The sequence below is a fragment of the Crocodylus siamensis genome, chromosome 3 (assembly GCF_052110815.1).
Source record: "Crocodylus siamensis isolate JL-2025a chromosome 3, ASM5211081v1, whole genome shotgun sequence".
NCBI lineage: Eukaryota > Metazoa > Chordata > Crocodylia > Crocodylidae > Crocodylus > Crocodylus siamensis.
Window position 1 is genome coordinate 79,028,773 of NC_143397.1, and position 19,045 is coordinate 79,047,817.

At 38.4% G+C, this 19,045-nt stretch overlaps 1 protein-coding gene across 3 annotated transcripts in view; it reads left to right on the plus strand.

Annotated features, from left to right (window-relative positions):
• CNTNAP4 (contactin associated protein family member 4) overlaps positions 1-14,259 on the plus strand; it is a 431,793-nt gene extending 417,534 nt beyond the window's left edge. The window contains exons 22-24 of one of the 3 annotated variants that reach the window (XM_090038569.1): positions 1,393-1,611; positions 1,942-2,013; positions 3,478-4,578. In XM_090038569.1, coding sequence (XP_089894695.1) covers positions 1,393-1,611; positions 1,942-2,013; positions 3,478-3,497 — 311 coding nt within the window. In that variant the 3' untranslated portion in view covers positions 3,498-4,578. Of the gene's footprint in view, positions 1-1,392; positions 1,612-1,941; positions 2,014-3,477; positions 4,579-7,196 lie in introns of those variants that run through there. The other 2 variants (XM_090038566.1, XM_090038567.1) reach the window with 2 other exon arrangements.
• The last annotated feature ends 4,786 nt before the right edge of the window (positions 14,260-19,045 follow it).

Genomic DNA, 19,045 nt, shown 5'->3' on the forward strand with positions numbered 1-19,045 from the left:
AAGGAAACCCAAACAATTCCATTATTTTTAATAACTCATGGCATCCTGCTTTCCCAATCATTTATAGTACCAACAATTCAGCTCCAAATGTTAGGAACAGTGAGAACACTAATGCTGACCAGATATTAGCTTTCTAACCAGCACTATCCTGTTTAACTGAGTCACCCTGTCAGAGAGAGTTAATTTTATCCCCAGACCAGAGTGTGTGACATAAAGATAAAAGAGATGGTTAAAACTCCCTGTGCTTTATATAGTCTATCTACTTAGGTCATCAGGGTCCTGATGATAGCCAGTTATTGCTTTAATATTTTTCTTTGGATTAAGCAAAGAAAGTCTGATAAAGATGGTTGGTTGTTGGTTGTTTCAGATCATTTTTGTTTCTTCGAGAGTTTTTTTTTAACATACATTTCACAAAATGCTAGCCCAATTTTCATTTCACAGGACAAGGTGAGCTTTCCATCTCATTATACAATGAATAGCAATAAGCTAGAATACACATTTTAACAACTGCTAGCACTGTAAAAATCACAGGCTGATTTCTGTGGTATAGCCTAAGGATGCATTGTGTAAAGTGGGGAATATAACAGTATGAGATGACATTTCTCCTTATTTTGGGTGAAGCTCAAACTTATTTTCTGTAAGCATAACTCCTGAGCAATTAATATTGGCGGTTACCTGCAGCTTGCTGATTTACTGTGTCACCGCAAATGTGCTCTATGCACCTACCAAAGTAGAATGTAGGGTAAATACAAAGCTTTGATAGGTTATATATTCTTACCAAGAGACCCCAAGAGAAGATACATTTTCTCTAAAGGAGCAAGTATTGGCATCATGGACACAGCCTAGACTCATTGGAGAATCACTTATTTTTGGTCTTCAATAGGAAAGGCATTTGTATGGATTTCCAAGAACTGAGGTCTGAAGAGATACTTTTTGTTGTATTTTGGCAGAACTACTGATGACAAAAAGGAATGGATTCATGAATCTGTAGGAAAAAAATCTAATCCAATAATGTGCCTATTTTTGAGTAGATGCCTAATAAAATATGTATTTTTTCATTTTCATCCTTATCTATTTACAGAATAAAAAAAGGGATGCATTTTAATTTAAATCTTTTAGTTGCCTTTGAATTGCTTTGGTTTGGAACTTGCTATAGTAAGTTAAAAGTGTGTCCCTCAGCAGACTAGCAACTGTCATCCATAAAAAAAAATTGAATATATTTGACTCTTTCCATTAAAGGAAGACAAAAAAGGAATTCAGTGAATCTACATATGTTGCTGTAGCTCAAATATACTCAGAGGAATGCAGGTTAATTATTCAATTATTCTTCTGTCACTTTATTCTGTACATTTGCACTGTGATTAATTGTGTACTGTTTCTTTTGATTAACAGAAAATAGTGATGTAGATGAGGAGACTATGAAGGCAAACTCTCAGGGGTTTATTGGATGTCTCTCTTCCGTGCAGTTCAACCACATTGCTCCTTTGAAGGCTGCATTGCACCATAGCAGCTCAGCCCCAATCAGTGTAAAGGGACACTTCACTGAATCCAACTGTGGTACTTTAACTGGAGCTGACTCAACATCAAGTGAAACAACCCATTCATTTGCAGGTAGCATATGGCTATCGCTTGTTCTACTCTCTGAAACAAAATACAAGTACAGTGTTCAGAACTTCAATCAGTACTATCTTTTTCACATGGGATACTTGGCAGGGGTAGTTTGGAAAAAAAACACTCTCTTCTGTTTCCTTTTCCTTTCTATTTTTCTAGCCTTTATCTTTTCTCTAAATGTTTTAACTTTCCCGTTTGCTTCCATATAATGTGATTTATAACATTAATTTTTAAAGCCTCATAGATCTTCACTAACTTCATAGTTCCATACTGCATGTGAAGTATTATCTTGAGAACCCTTCTGTGTCATTTTCTTTTTTTCTGCTGCAGATCATTCTGGACCAATAGATGAGGGAGAGCCCTTAGCTAATGCAATCAGAAGTGACTCTGCAATTATTGGAGGTAATAGGGACTATAAAAGCTTCACTGGAATCATTTTTAAATAACTGTGAATTTTCACTGATCAAGTGACGTCCGTGAGAGTTTTGTGTGCACAAGACAAATAGTATAAGGGCCCTATATGACTATAAATGTTAAACACTGAGTGAAAACATAAAAGTGGCATTTTAAAATAATATCGCTAGCGCTCATGTTCTTATTATATGGTAAGAGCTTGTGTAAGTGCTGAAATATCCTACATACAATTTTAAGAAGAGTTTGCCATGCTCCTTAATATAGGTATATAGGATATATACCTATATATATAGTATATATATATAGTGGCATTATCAGGGCCACTCGCATGATCAGGGGACAGCAGGGCAGGCCCTATGAGGAGCGGCTATGGGACCTGAACCTGTTCAGCCTCCAAAAGAGAAGGCTGAGGGGGGATCTAGTGACCTGTTATAAACTAGTCAGAGGGGACCAGCAGGCATTGGGGGAGTCCCTGTTCCCCCGAGCACTACCAGGAGTGATAAGAAATAACGGTCACAGGCTGGTAGAGGGTAGACTTAGACTAGATATCAGGAGGCTCTACTTCATGGTCAGGGTGGTTAGGGTCTGGAACCAACTTCCAGAAGTGGTGCAGGCTCCTAGTCTGAGAGTCTTCAAAAGGAGGGTAGATGAGCACCTTGTTGGGGTCGTTTGACCCCAGTATTATTTCCTGCCATGGCAGGGGGGCGGACTAGATGATCTGCTCAGGTCCCTTCCGACCCTAGAAACTATGAAACTATGATATGGAAATAAGCCACTTGGGTGCCTTAGGGAAGATAGCATATATTCAAGGAAAAGGAATGTTATAGTTCTCGGACTATACCAATTATTCAATTTTGCCAGCAGTGCATGTCTGAAGGGAGGAAATCCTTTTGTTAAATATATTTCAGCTTTTGGCTTGCCTTTATTTCTGACAAAACGGGTATTAGCTTTACTTGATTGAGGGTCCATCTCCACATGCTATTAGTACGCAGCAATAAACTCTGACACTTATGGCCGGGGGGGTGGGGAGGAGAGGGGGCAGAGGTTATCCTGCCAGCCTGAGACTGCTCCCCACAACATGCTGCAAAAGGGCTGGCTGGGTCATGAGGGGCTTTGTGTGGAGCTAGCTACACTGAAGCACCCTTGTGCCCCAGCCAGCCCCATCAGCATCTATATGTGCGCTGCTGTGATGTAAAAAAAAATTGCTGGTGAATCTAGATGATTCAATTAGAAATGAATATGTTCTTCCTGAAATGACACTTTTCAACATTTTTATTAGATAGAGGATGGCAGAATTATACAGAATTCCATTTCTCCAAAACTAAAATGGCACTTACTTATACAGTATATTACCCCAAAAAATATTCATTGTGAGGACTACAGGAAGTTGTGTGGTTAAGGAATATAATTGGGTATTAGGAAATCACTATTCTGTTCCTCTGGCTTTTCCAGATCTCCCAGACATCTTCTGAACTGAAGTCCTTCTCAATAGTTGCTAAGAAGCCTACCAATTTTTCTCTTCTCTTTACTCCATACGTCAATTAAATCTGAGCAATGAAAGATTAGGGACACAGGACTCACTGGAGAATTTCAGTTTCCATGACTGATTTGGGAACAAGTATATGTCTGTGACAGTTCATGATTTTTCTTTAAAGTGTTATCCTGTGAAGCACTATCCCATGTGACTTTTCTGATGGTATTTGTTTCCCTTAGGAGGAGACGTAAAGAATGAACCTCCTCTTCACTCCTGAAAATGGATTTTCTTCTGTATATTTCACTCACTGGGTCAATTTCCATTAGTCATTTCAACAGAAATAAGAATGGTTTTTCCTTCAGTCTTCTGGTTAAATTCAGAATAGATTTCTTTTGTAAGGATATTAAGAACCCAAACAGACAAAAGACAAAGTAAAAAAATCTAGTGGAATGAAACTGAAAGCTTCCTACTAAGGATACAAACATTTAGAAGAACAGTTTGTGAAAAGATTGTTGTGCTAGGAATACAGGGGCAGGCAACTATTTGGGCCCAAAGGCCATATAAGCAGTTTTGGGGAGCTGCTGCAGGCCAGTTCAGCACACCCCCCTCCCCAGTGCAATAGCCCAGAGCCCACATGCCCTGCAGCAGCTTTCTGCCACCACCACCCAACAGCAGCTGAGTGCATGACCCTTGCCTCAGCCATGGCTACAGCCCACCCCACACCCACTCTGGACCTGCCCTGGCCACAGCAGACTAGCTCTGGACCATCTGGGACCTATGCATAAAGATCTGATTCTGAGCTGCCCTGCACCTGCTCTGGACCTGACTACCCACGATGTGCAGCACCAGTCGCAGTGATGGCTGGGCAGAAGCTGCTGGTGGGCATGGGAGAAAAGCAGCATCCTCCCCCTCACCACTGCTGGGCCCTTCTTGCCATGGATACATGGAGCCCATGCCTAGGCTGCCCTGAAGCTCCTCTCTGCTGTCACCACTGCCCCACTGGGTGGAATGGAGGCAGTGGTGGTGACAGCAGTGTTTGAGGAACCACAGGGCAGCCCAGATGCAGGGTCCAGGCAGCCATAGCAAGAAGGGCTCAGAAGTGGCAAGGGGAAGGCAGCCACTTTTTCCAATGCCCAGCAGCAGCTTCTTCCCAGCTACCACTGTTGCTGCTGCTGCTTATCACTGGTGGGCATGTCCAGAGCAGGCACAGGGTGACCCAGGGTCAGAGCTGTATGCATAGGTCCTGGCTGGTCTGCAGATTGTCTGGTCCAGCTGGGGAAAGTCTAGCTGGGTCCCCATGGGGCTGGGGGCTAGTGGCGGCAGCAGCCAGAAGGAGCCACTGCTGCCTGGGTTGCCTAGAAGTGGCATGGAGCTTTGGAGTCACCCCACCCTCACTGCCTTGACCAGGTGGGGTGGAGAGACCTACCATGGCCTGAACAAAGTCCCTCTATGGGCTGAATCGGGCCCGTAGGCCAGATTTTGCCCACCCCTGATCTACAGTCATCTATACACATGCTACTTAAATGATGATATCCCATAGCCAATGAGACATATGGTTAATGGTTCCTTGTTCATCATGTCATTATTCTAGAATCACTACAGAAACAGATTTAAAAGGTTTAAACCTGGCCTGCAAAAATGCCAATGATCACGTTTACAATTTTAGGGCAACTTTTGGAATACCTTCTGTTAAAACTGGGATATGCCAGATATTAATGGTGTTTTACCACTGTGGTTATAATATGGAGCTACAAAGTTGAGTTATTATTAAAAATGCCATTGAATGAATGGATATTTTGCAGATGATGAAAGAATGGAAATAAAACTTTAAATTTAACGATACTGATAACAGGACCAATGAATATCAGTCAGATATGTCTCTGAGTTCTTTTTAAATGAAACTCTCTGAAAATACAGTAGATACTTTTGTCCATAAATGTAGCGCTTGGTGATTTTGGCATTTTTTATTTATTCATATTTATATCCTGTCCTTCACATAAGATTCACTGAGGTCAGTATTTCACTGTTGGTTCCTGATATTGGGTTGTATTGTGTGCCTGCTAATGTTTACTTTTCATATAGGAAGATCAATTATTTTATGTTCTAGATAATTTGGTTGCTGAGTATTTTCTTGGTATACTAAAAACACAAGAGATATTTTATTAGCTACTGCAGTTCCCATTATTTTTAAAAGTTAACTAAACATCCTTGGATACTATGACTAAGCACATTTAGGTTTATGTACACACAATGTTTTATGGTTTTAAGCCTATGTTTAAATATCTTGTTTAAAACAAGACTTACTAAAAACATTAATAACATTAATATCTACCCTTCCCAGCAAATGCTCAGAGTAGCTTGCAACATTAGGGTGGTGTTGCACATTCAACTTAACGCTTGCTAAGTGTAGTTAAAATGCAAGCAGATGCACTTTCAAGCAATTTAGCATGAATTAAGTGCCCTTGTGATGTTACAAAGTTGTTCCCTTTCAGGCAAGGGTTATCTCCTAATATGTAATGTGACACCCCCCGATACATGCTAACTTCAATATATCACAACATTTCAATGGTTTGCAACTATTGCAAATGAAGGTGTGAAAAGACCTTTACTTCATTCAGAGAAAAATCACACAAGAAAGTTCTTGTTCTTTAATATAAAATCAGTATTTTTCAAGATGGCTGCTTGAAGGAGTTCATAACAAACAGACAAATCTTTGCACTTTTTTGAAAATAAGTATCCTATTTTGACTTACAATATCTGTCAACATGGAACTGTCAGTATTTTCCATTTCTTGCCCAAATCAATTACAGTATCAGTACAATAACTCTTCAGTAGTAGCCTCTCTAAGCCTTTCTGTCCAGTCTAGGCTCTTATACAGTACCTGTTGATCTAGCCTCTTATATGGCAGTTGTCACCAAGGTATCTAAGTATTTCCCAAAGTTGTGAAGTATACATATAAAGATATATGTTGCATTCCCTTTCTTTTCTATCCAGTCAGCTTGGACTGCACTATTAGTGTTTTATTATTTTTGTCTTTGTGATGTCAATCTGTCAATGATTATTTCAAACTTATTTTGAAGGAGAGGAGTACACCCTGTGTGGCACACGTGGCCCTATATATGCAGGGCAATAATATACACTCACCTGACCTATGAAGCACAGTACCACAAACCTAGCTTTGGAAGTGAAAGGGTCAGACATGCACTTTATTTTATTTTGGGGCCCATAGAATGTAGGTACATTCAGTTTTTCAACCATATCTTGAATTTTATAACAATTGTCTAATAGTACACCATAGTGCTACACTGTGGCTGCTGACAAGCAATAAGAAAAAAGAAGTTTTACCATAAGATGCAGCATGTTAGTTTGACCCTGAAAGCTCTGCAGTGTCTATATGGATTGTGTGCATTAAAACTCTGGTGTACTCTCTTATTAAGAATTAAAGTGTTCTTAATTCAGATTATCGTAATTCACAAGTAAATTTGGGTACAGTGCAATTCCCAAGTGAACCTAGCTATCCAAATTATTTCCAAATAAGCATTTCTACAAAAAGCTTTGTTGCAGTCCTCCTAATCCACTTCAAAAATTAATTTGAATGAACTTCCTAGAACATCCTAGCATAGGCAAAACCTGACAGACATGTTATTGTTTGCTTAGTTTGTCTGATCAATTTCCTCTCCTCTTCTCTCCTCCCTAGGTGTGATAGCAGTTGTGATATTCATCCTGCTTTGTATTGCTGCCATAGCCACACGCATTTATAAAAAAAAAAGCATATATAAGAAAAATGAGGCAAAAGGTTCAGAAAATGAGGACAGTGCCGAGTCTGCCCTGAAAAGTGAGCTCAGCATGCAAAATACAGTCAACGAAAATCAAAAGGAATACTTCTTCTGATTGGCACTTATGATTTAATTTAATATAATAATGTCACAGTCTGACTTTCTTGCTAAGCCAGGGGCTCTCAATGGACAAAAAAGCTCTTGCACTCAAAGTAAATGCAATGGATTTGAGACCTATTATACTGCATATGTTCAGTCTCAGTGATTGCTATAGGAGGCCTCTTTAAATTACATGCATTCCTTAGCTATTATACCGTAAATGCATTTTATGTAACAGTGAATTAGATATTGTAACCAATTTCATTGTTGATAGTTTCCGACTGTTCTGATGTGACCTTCTACAATTGAAGTTTAACGTGCATACTGAATATGATTTTTTAATGGGAAAATTGTTATGAAGTGATTGGCCCCATCCTTCTCTCTAAAATCTGTAATTCAGGACTTTTATTCAAGGTAAAAAGTTGGATTATAATGTTTTGCTTTACTTAAGAAAGTATTCTGTATTGCTCAATAGTGATGCCCACTGACTTTCTGATATTGAAAATACCCTTTCAACCAGTGTTGGTTAATCTCAATATCTACAGGTGCTCAAAACTGAACAAAACTGTTAGTTTTTCCTAACAGTTTTAACCTCTGTAGTTATTATCTGATCGGTATTTAATCTGGATGTGGAGAGTGGGGTAATTTTATCAATTTTGTCCCCTTTATTCAATTTTGCTTGATATGGCTGAAGTCTTCAACTACTGAACTGACTTTTAAAGTTTGCAAGTCTATTGGGGCCTATGTGGAAGGGTGCACTGAGTGCATTGGTATGTTATACAATCCCTTTTTGTAATATATTTCCATGCATGGTTTAGTGGTGGCAGCAGGTTATAATCTAACATCTCTATGCATTGTTGCAGAATTATGCCTGCTCAAGTTCATGCTGTTCATTTAAAAATAAGAGTAAAATATTATTCATGTTCGGTTTATAATTAATAAGAGCAGCAAAAGTTGTGCAAGCAGATTTTGTGCGTGACTTGGCAAATATTGGAAATAAGAAATGTAACAATGCTGCTTATGTGTAATTGTTTCCATTCACTACAAAGGGTATACTCTGAAAACATAACATGTGTGATCCTCCCCAAATCTCAAGCTTAATTTCCATACAGCAATGGAACGACCTTTCTTTTTATGATACTGGCAAGATGAGATATTTGAAAACTAGTACACTTGCTGATAAGCTAACTGCACCCATTAACAGCACCTATTTTACCATATTTACTCAAATCTAAGATGACCCTGAATTTCAGATGCCCCCTCCCCAATCATTAGATTCTGTGTATGGAAAATGTACATATTTTCTATAATTGTCTAGGTATATAATCTAATTATTGAAAGTTAGTCTTGAATTTATACCATGCCCCACTCCCCTAGTAGGGAAAATAGCGGCTGGGAGTGGGGTGTCAGGCAGTCCCCTTGCCCTCTGTGCCCCTCCTCCCCAATTATTTATTCCTGTAGCTCCTTCACCCTCCTTCCTGTCAGAAACTGCTTGGGCTCTGTTCCCTCCCTGACCACATACCTGATGCACATGGGAGTAAGGGGAAGAAGGGGCAGAAACTGGTGAAAACCAGCAGAAAGTACTTTAAAATGCAAGGGACCAAAACATATTGACTTTGAAGTAAGTATAGTTGTAATGGTTTGCATTACTATGGGTCCCTAGTTCCTCAAAAGCTGATGCATTTTATCTTTTTTGCAAACTGCTGCGTTTCAGCAAAGTTACTCCATAAACACACTTTTGAGCAGCACTTTTGTTCCTACTTACACATAGTACAAACTATTCATGATATTAAACCAAAGCCATAATGCTCATTATTTATTACTTAGTTCATTGGGTTGGGCCTCAGCAGAGTCAACAGTGTTTCAAGCCATGGTGACTCCACAGCCCAGCACTGCTCATTGTATGTACTGCAGATACTACCCCTCTTCTTGCAAAAGATAAATGTTCTAATTAGCCCCCCAGTTATCCCTGGAACCAGGTTTTCTTGTCCTGAGTCCTGGGTCCCTCCAAAATGTATATGCAGATGAGGTACAGGGCACCTGTCACATGTGACTGGCCAGGAGATGGGCAACAGAGTTGCTCATCTACACAGATATTTGGTGATGTTTGCCAAACATTTCAGGCTAGTGAAGAAACAAGAATTATTGGAAATGAAAAAGAATGGCACTGGTTAGGTGTGGGAATGAAGAGGAAGTCTAAATATAGTAGTACTATGTAGTAGTTCATCATGTGCTTAAAAAGTGTTGGTGCTGATAGGGATCGATCACAATGGACATTATATCTTATTCAGGTGGACTGCACTAATCTAGTCTTGTGGAAGGTTCTCATCTATATGTTTGCTCAATATGGGTCATATGTTTTACAGATATGCTCAGTTTCACCTACGTTAAATCAACTTCATAGTTGGTTTCCATTACTGAGCAGATTATGCTTCTGGCATCAGTTAAGTGATAGATAATGTATTTAATGATATTTTTTGTATGCAAACGTAAGAAGGGGATTTTTTTTTCCTGTGCTGATTGGAGGGAAATCCTCATCTTACATTTGAGTAAATATGGTATTTCTTATTGGGTAAATACTGCCTAACTGTAAATTACTGTTTGAGCCAAATGTAGAATCGCTAGTGTAGAAGTTTCAAAGTGTGGCCTCCAAGACTGAGCCATAATTTTACACACACAAATTATTAGACATTGTTTTTAGAGAATAAAACTTTATGTCCCTCAAGTTTGATTTTAAGCAAGCAAATAGCATTTCTGTTTGTTGTCTTGAAACTCAGAAACCAGAGTTCCAAAAGCAGTCAGAGCTGCCCTAACTTTTCTCCTGTTAAATCCAATGCTAATTGATTTAGTGGGCATAGAGTTAGAGCAGCACTGAACACTTTTTCAAATCTCTCCCTAGTTGTCCACATACAAAAATCGTGGGCAATATGGCCAAGGTTTTGCATATCCATAGTTGCTTCAAAAAAACTGTGGGGAGCAATGTAGAGATCAAATTAAAGCCTTTTTGAAAATGTGGCCTTTTAAAAGTTGGTTTTCCTTCTTAAATTATTGCCTTTTATTTTTAGAATTTAATAGTCTATTTTCTACTTCTTCTTGTAAAATGCTTGTTCATTTCTAAGGGACAAATTCCTTCCTTTTTGGTAACACTGGGTCCTCTCTGGTCATGCAGCCTTCAAGCTGAGGCATACAGTCCCACACTGTTCCTCTCCTTTTGCAGGGCTGAGTTTCTCCTATATTTCTCAGTTCATAATTATTAAGCATAATTTGATGGCAGTGATAACTAGTCTAGTTTTAATGCTTCCCCTTTGCTAGCCCCACCTCCTCTGGCTACTCTTAAATCCCTTTTAAAATAGATTCCCTCTACCTCTTTCCCACTTTTACAGGCCTACTCCAAAATGTATGGAATGGGGATCCTTCCATCTGGAGTTCAGATGAGGCCCTTTCTCATTCATGAACCTGCCCTTCCTTATTGCTTTAGTGTGCTCTTATGGTGCTTCTGTCCATCTATATGCATTTTCTGTATCAAGGAGACAGTTGGTGTAGGAGCCACATTAGTCTATATAAATATTTATCAATCAGAGGTGCATTAGTAATCCTATGGAGCAGGACTAGACTGGGATGCATAATGCTTAGCATGCTGCCACCACAATGGCTTATTAAATTCAATTCTAAAAGAGACAGTATGCCATATGGGCACTTCCCACATACTAATCAAGTTGGAACTGGGAATCTAAAGTGTAACCACACCAGGACAAGTTGGAAATATGCAAATTTAACTTTCCAGTTTCATGTTGTTTCTTCTTCCATTTATTTGTGTTAATTTTGGTTTTGTGTGTCTAAATGGAGAGAAAAGTTTCTTTCACTTTATTCTAACAAAAGAGTGATTTCCTTTCACTATTCTTTGAAATCTATTTTTTTTTTTTGAGTATTAGGTAGGCAATAGCTCAGTAAAGGACCCAATTTCTCTTTATAATTAAAAAAAGGAAAGAATAAATGTCTGTATGAATGATACACTATTTCTCTCAAAGAAACATGTTATGGCATTTTATTGTGTGAAGAATTCTAGAGAAAAAGAGAGATGAGTTTTGTTGAATGCACATTTGTCATGTGACAAACAGCAATGGCATCTCTTAGAGGGAACAAATCCCCATTTTCATCCATTGAAAATGTAATCATAAATTCAGCATATTGAGTCCACAATATGCAGGTTCAAAATCAGTGAAGCAGCATTATCCACTATTTCCTGCATTCTTATAGGTACAACAAAATGGTGGCACCAAAGTGCACTGATACATCATACACCATTATACTGTCCCTTCTTATTACAGTATGTGACTTTTCACCTCTCTGTTAATAAACAAACAATTTTTAAACTAAAGTGAGGAAAATATTTTTAAAAAATTTGTATAAAAGTTTAAAACTGAGGACAATATACTGATTCATTTTTTTTAAATAGTAAAAATGTAGAAGTGCACATAATATACTGGTGAGTGTGTTTATTTATAAAATTGTTGTGGATCTGAGAGCTAGTATAGTCTATCTCCTGTACACTGACAGAATTTTCATGGTAAATATATTCTTCAAGCTGATTAGAAAATCAATAGTAGCCTGAAACACGGGTAAATTCTTAGCACACTGTGTGACTTAAGGTGGCATAAGGGCTGCCATTATTTATACATCTTCAATTTAATCAACTTTTGTACAGTGGTGATTATGTTCCTTTTGTCTTTAAACACTTTTGTTGGTGCATTGTCCAAGAAAATGTGTAACACACTAAACAGGTGGAAAGCAACATACAAGTAATTAACATAAAATGTCCCCATATTGTCAGAGCTAGCATTTGATAATTAACACTGATACAAATATTTGTGGGATGTGGCATGCAGGAAAAGATCAACGAGTGACTTTTACAAAATGCCCTTTTGAAAGAAAATGCATTAATTTGCAAAATCATCTTTAAAGTTCACATTCATATTGGCAGTTCAACATTGCAGAGCCATGCAGTGCCACCTAGAAAAGGTAAAGTTTTGTCTGTAACAGAAAAAAAAATATTTGTGAAGTCAGAAAGCACATCATGCTGAAAAAATGATGTGCCCTCCTCTCTGGGGTGCAGTAGCAAAGCATGCCAAAGTGCCATGTAATTGAAGTGTTCAGGATTTTATTAATCGGGCTCTAATTCTGCAGTCCAAAAGCACAAATGGATCCCTGGTGCTTCTGATCTATTAATGAGATTGAGCAGTATTAAGCAAAACAAAGCAAAAAGCTTAGTGCAGACATTAGTATTAAATTAAAGGATAAAATGGTCTGAAAGCACTTCAGTCCTTTCAGTGTTTTTATTAAACACATTGAAAACACCTGGCTCAAGAAAAAGAAAAGAAACTTCATTAAGTCCTTCATTTGCCCATGGAAAGTTTCCTCTTTTTCTTTCTTCTTATTTTTATGTTGTTACTGGGCAGGTACTAAATGCACCATAATCAGCACTAGTGCACAGTAGCACTGGTGCATGTCTTTTATGTGATGCTAATGTGCAGTTGACTAATTCTACTCTGCATTAGCACATAACATAGTTTTTGCCATGGCACGCTAATGAGCAGTAGAATTAGTCTATTTTGCTTCTAGTATCTTGTGTAGATGCGCCCACTAACCTGCATTGTAGTGCTCAGGGTGTACTAGGCTGAGAGCACAAGTGACCAGAACAAGTACTGCACAAATATATATTACACAAGCTTTTCTCTATCTGCCTCAGTCCTGCTTCTGAGGGACTGCTGGGATTCCCAAGAATGGAGCCAAGTGGTGCCATATATGATAATATTTGGATGGATATGGATATCCTTCCATGGGACACTGAAGTAAAAACATAACCTCATTTCATGTCTTCAACCTTTGGTCACATTCTACCCCAAGTTACTCTTCTCAAACACATCAGGTTAAAATGGCCTTGAACTGGGGATAACCAACGAAAGAATTTGACTTATTGTCCCTACTCATCTGAGCAGCATTAAACCTATAGCTTAGATGTGAACAACACCATACATGTATGGTTCTTTGGGTAGATGTGATATCTTTTATTAGACCAACTAAAATAGTTGGGGAAAAGTTTTTTGCAAGCTTTCAGGCACAAATGCCCTTCTTCTGGCACTGGGAGACTCTAGTGTTGTTATGAGTTCTCCAAGGTAGACCTCATAACAGCAGCAGTCTCCCAATGCCTGATGAAGGGTGTTTGTGCTCAAAAGCTTGCAAAGTCAATAGGTTGGATTTTGTGAGAGTTGGATTAGACAACAAGTTTTTACATCAGTAGTGAGAGATAAGGCCATTGATATACTAGTGCTTAGTGCTGGCTGTAATTTTACCATCATATACAACATCTGCTTGGAGTCCTCTAACAATTTTGGTATGACACTTACTGAAGAAAACAAACATGTATTGTTTGAGGTTTATATATATATACATAATCTGAGATTTCCATCACAACATGTCACTGGGCAGGGGTGGAGCGGAGTGGGATTTTCTTTGTTTTAAAACACAAGAGTGTCCTTCAAAATCTTTCTTTGGCCAGTAGTAATTTAGCTACAAAGAATCTAACACAAAATATACTTGAGCAAGAAAAATGTGAGCATGAACCCTTTCACCGTAGTTCATGAATTGGCAGGTACCTGTTTACAAGTGCCATAAGCAGTTAACAGGATTTCAGCATATATGAAAGAAGAAATGTGTTTGATTTGATCCCTCAATCAGGAGCCCAGGATTTCTAATCTCACCTTTTACATCATATCTTTCTGTGGCCTTGAGAAAACTATTAACCTTTCTGCTCCATCTGTATAACAGAAAAACATTGGTTTTGTGTGGTTTGATTAGTGTTTTTCAAGTATTTTGAAGCTATTATTAAATATTATAATGAAGCACAGCAGCCTTTTTATTATGGCACAATATTATTATGAATAAATACATTAATAACCATATCAATTTTAGCTCATCTGCTTCAGGAACTTGTTCCCTTCCTTTTAAATGAAAGAATTACCATATTTCTCTCCTATTGTGTGTAAAGGCAGCTTGACATACAAAAAAAAATGAAAGAAAAATAGACTTTACCCCATTGTTTATGGTACAGTTTTGCTCACATAAAAAGTTTTAGCAGGATTTAGTACCCAGCGTATTCATGTAATACATGAGCTGTAGCTGAAGCAAATAGGATAAATGTTAGATAGATATTTGCAAAATGGAGCACAAATTGCTTTACAATAAAATATCTACCAGCAGCTGAAATATAAAATTTCAGTTAGCCAAGGATGAGCATAAATAAATAAAACAATAATTGTTTCACTAAGCCTCTGGGCCATATAATCTGTCCATGGCATTCCCAGGTTCTCATAGATTGTCAGTTCCATCAGCTGTTAACCCAATTTCCCTGTCATACTTTTAGCTGCTTTCTGCTTTTCTCCTACCACAAGGGCTGTTAATACTACCCCAATACATTCACAACTGGGTGCTGAAAATAAATAAGCATTACTATAAAATAAGCCCTTTACATCTATTCTACATAGAAATATTCTATACCTCTATGAACTATATACCTTACACACATCCTGCATTAAGTGGTAGCAATGAACTCTTTGTTAACTAAATAGAAATGTATTAGGGTATTTTTTGCATCAAAATTAATACAATTTGTTACTTCTTGCATGGTAAGTTGATCATGACTATGTTAAAACTATGCTCTGAAATGTTGATACTTTACAGTAACAAATGAACAAGTATAAAGTCACTGATAAAAACAAGCGCTATTTGTCAATAGCAAACACTCAGACATGTTTGATATCTCACTTATTTCTAAGTGTACATGTTAGGAGCAGTTCCTCAGTTGATGTAACTTTACCTTCTTTCAAGACAATGGAGATACACAGGTTTTCATCAATTCAGATTTATATCACTTCACCCCAGTATAATATTCTGAGTGCTGTTGAAGTTAACACTTTATAGAGCCCTACATAATAATATAGATGCATCATAGAGAGGAAGTAGTTAATTCCTGTGCTTTTACTGCATATCATGTAAAGCCTATTCTATTTATTGCACAACTAAAGCATACTATGAAATTGATATGAGCTTAGGGTGCAGAAAGAATGTTGTTCCAGTTGTAAACGTGTTGAGCTGAAAGTCAGCTACATAAATTACAAAGCAAATTGATAGCAGATTACATAATCAGCATATAAATATAAGTAGTATCTTCACATTTGAATTATGAACATAAGTGCCATACTGGATCAGAGCAATGGTCCATCTAGCCCAGTATTATGTCTCCGACAGAGGCAGAAAAAGATTCTACAAAGAAAGAGCACTGAAATAACGTTTGAACCATAAAAATGGCTGGTTAATAACAGTTACAGTTTAGTTACAGATTCAGTTTAAAATATGTGTAAAAATCAAAGAATTACACCAAGCGTTGCCCTACATTAGTTCACAGTGTAGCTTTCTATTTTAATTATCAAATGTTATGCAAGTTGCTGATTTTTTTGTTGTAGGCACTAGATTTCCAACAAGCATACAAACACACAAACACAGAAGGAATAAAAGTGCAAAGGACTATACTTTTTTCTGTGATGACAAAATTGTTTTAGAAATAGCCCCAGAAATGTTTCCTTTTATAAAGTTCTGTACAGTTATTTGTCATGTCATGTAACAATGTTTATTTTAGATCATGTTGTCAGGGATACCTCTTGTTAATTTTTCCACAGAATGCTAAGAGTAATTTTACTTTCAGGCTAATACCCAACTATCTATTTGCTACAATAAAGAATTTTAAATTGTAAATTAAACAAAACATAGAACATCTAGTACACATTTTCCTCTCTAGAAATCAACAGAGATAGGCACCAATTTCCTTTATATTCTGAACTCTAAGGCTAGGGGCAGACATTCAAAAAAGTCTGAACCTGAATTGATTCAATCTTTGCAGGTTAGTCTAACCCACAAAGTTTGAACCAATTTGGAGGTGGAAAGACATTCCTTTTCATTCCAGAAATGCAGGCATATGTCTGCAGGTGCTAAAGCTAGAAGCCAGGGAGGACTACAGCAGCCCTCCCTTCCTTTCCATAATGCTGAACTGAAGGAGGGTGCATGGCCAGGCCTTTGCAGGATGCTCTGATTAGGGACGGGTTTAAACTTTCACCCTGGCCTGCATTGTCTCAGGCTTTTCCTTCCACTCACTGTTCACACACACAGCTACATCTCTCAGCATTAGCTAGCATACCACATGCCTAGGGTCTATGGGACTAGATCCTGTGCTATGGGAGATGTAAGGCATGGAGGGTGGAATCCCTGCTTGAGCAACAAGTAATGAGGGAAGCCAGGCAAACTCTGCCATGCCTGTTGTCTCCCCCAGACCTCTGGCTAGGATAGAGAGGGGTGGGGCCAGCTCATTCTCTGGAGCAGAGAGCCCAGCTCAGCTCAGCCAAGCCCAGCCCAGCCTAGGGCCACAAAGAATCCGGCATGATGGGGGACTCTGATTTAACTTAAACCAGGAAAGGGTCTGGGACAGACATTGCATAAACTGGTTTGACCCAAATCAATTAAATCTGATACTACATTCAACCAGGTTTAGCTTAAACCAGTTTCAGCCATTTTGAAACTGGTTTATGTGCACTGAACTTATGTTCTGTTACAGGTTTAAACCAGTTTCTAATTACTTAAACCAGTTTATGTGTAATGTCCGTCCATTGCCTAAATGTTTAAAAGTTGCTTTGATAGTCTTATTTATGATTACTAATAAACCTATTTAGTTAGAATCCAATTAAGGACGTGTTAGTGACTGCCTATTATTCAGTACCCACAAATGGCTAAATGTTACATTTGTGACATGTGAAATGTGTTTTAAATAAGCCACATGACACATACAGTGCTTAGACATGTTGCACTTGTGCAATACCTGTTTACCCAATATGGCACTTTGTAGTGACTTATAGTCTTTTTTCCATTTCTGTATTCATCTTCAGTTTTCCATAATGCATTATACTGCCCCTAACAACTAAATACATTTACAGTAAAAATGTTTTATTGGTGGTCAATCAGCTGGCTTTTTTACATGTGTACACCAAGAGGCCTCTTTGTCTTCTGCACTGCTGGATGCATTAACAATTTCTACTTTATATCATACTAGAAGAACTCCAAGTTTAATTGCTTGTTTAAAGTTTCAAGTGTTTAGTGATTACAATATTTAATACATTAAATTTAGATTTGCCTATACTTAAGTAATGCCAAATTGTACTCTCCTGGGGGGCACAAGGAAGCAGTGAGTACATTTGTTACTACAAAACTCTGAGATTTATGATTTACTCTGTCTGAATGACTGGGATAGTCTGCTGGCTGGTGCACTTGGAAGGGAGAACCATGGTTTGGCCTCCTCCCAAGTAATGCCATGTACCTCCAGTATGATACAGATGGAGTAGTGTCTTAAGATATCCTGCTGCTCTCCTCCTGAATCTCAAACTTGCATAAAGATTTTTTTTTAAATATGACTTTTGGGTAAATAAAATCAATTCAAGTGAACTTAACTGGAGTTGGCTAAGGCCATAGGTCTACAGTATCTAACAGACATTCTATGTACACATTAAATAATATGTTCTGGTCAAAAATACATTTCTATATGAACTATGGCTACATACAAATGTTCAGTTTTAGTGATGGAAAAGTTCTACCACCAGAAATGATTCCGGGAGAGGGAGTAGTACAAGCACTCAAACCTGTAACTTTCCCTTCTCCCTTGTTCCTTGCACCTTCCTGAGACTGGGGCGGTTCCAGTTCTGGGAAAAGCTTGGGTTGCTCTGGTCTTCCCATTCCCATTCTTCTCTGTTCTCTCATACTGGAATCACACAATTTGCCTTCAGTGCTGCTCCCTCTGCTCAGCTCCTGAGGCCCGGGCACTGAGCAGTGGGGCAAAGCTTCTTGCCTGCTTTGCACACCAGAAACTCCAGGGCATCTTTATATCTCCTCTTGGGTAGTGTTTTAATTAAAATGGCTCATGGGAGATTCTCTCATTTAAACACCCACAGAACCTCATGTATTCAGCATCTCGTGTGTCAAAATGCGGGGACACTGCATACACAAGATGCTGTAGCATGCCGGAGTGTTCTGATTAGAACGCTCCAGCAGACCCAGTTAATCAATTGGCTCTGATGCGTTCTAATCAGAATGTATTGGAACATGTAAAGGTGCCCCCAGTGTGTGAGGAGCCAGCAGGAAGCATCTGGTGGCACTTCTTCCCACTGTCTGGGAGAAGCAGGAGCAGCTGTTCCCTAGGCCTTCTTCAGACCAAGGTAGGTAATCTTCAGAAGACACAGGGGCCTTTTCCACACATCTCCAATCCTCCTGTTTATTCTCCAAGGATAAATTCTCCCCAAAGGGACTTCTAGTTAGTTGGAATAGGGTTATTTTCCCTCCAGAGCCACCTTTTTGTTTTTTTGGTCTGAGAGAAAAATTTGGAATGTCTTTACAGCTGTGGTTCCTAACAGGAGTATGGAGAGTCTCTCAGAAATGGAAAGTCTGTAAATGGCCTAGGAATGAACTTTAAAAACCCCAAAAAACAACTGATGGTTTTGAGGCAAATTGTAGACCCTTTACTTAAGTTGCATGTGATAAGTTGTGTTTGAAGTGAAAGGTATGTTAGAGAAAAGACCAC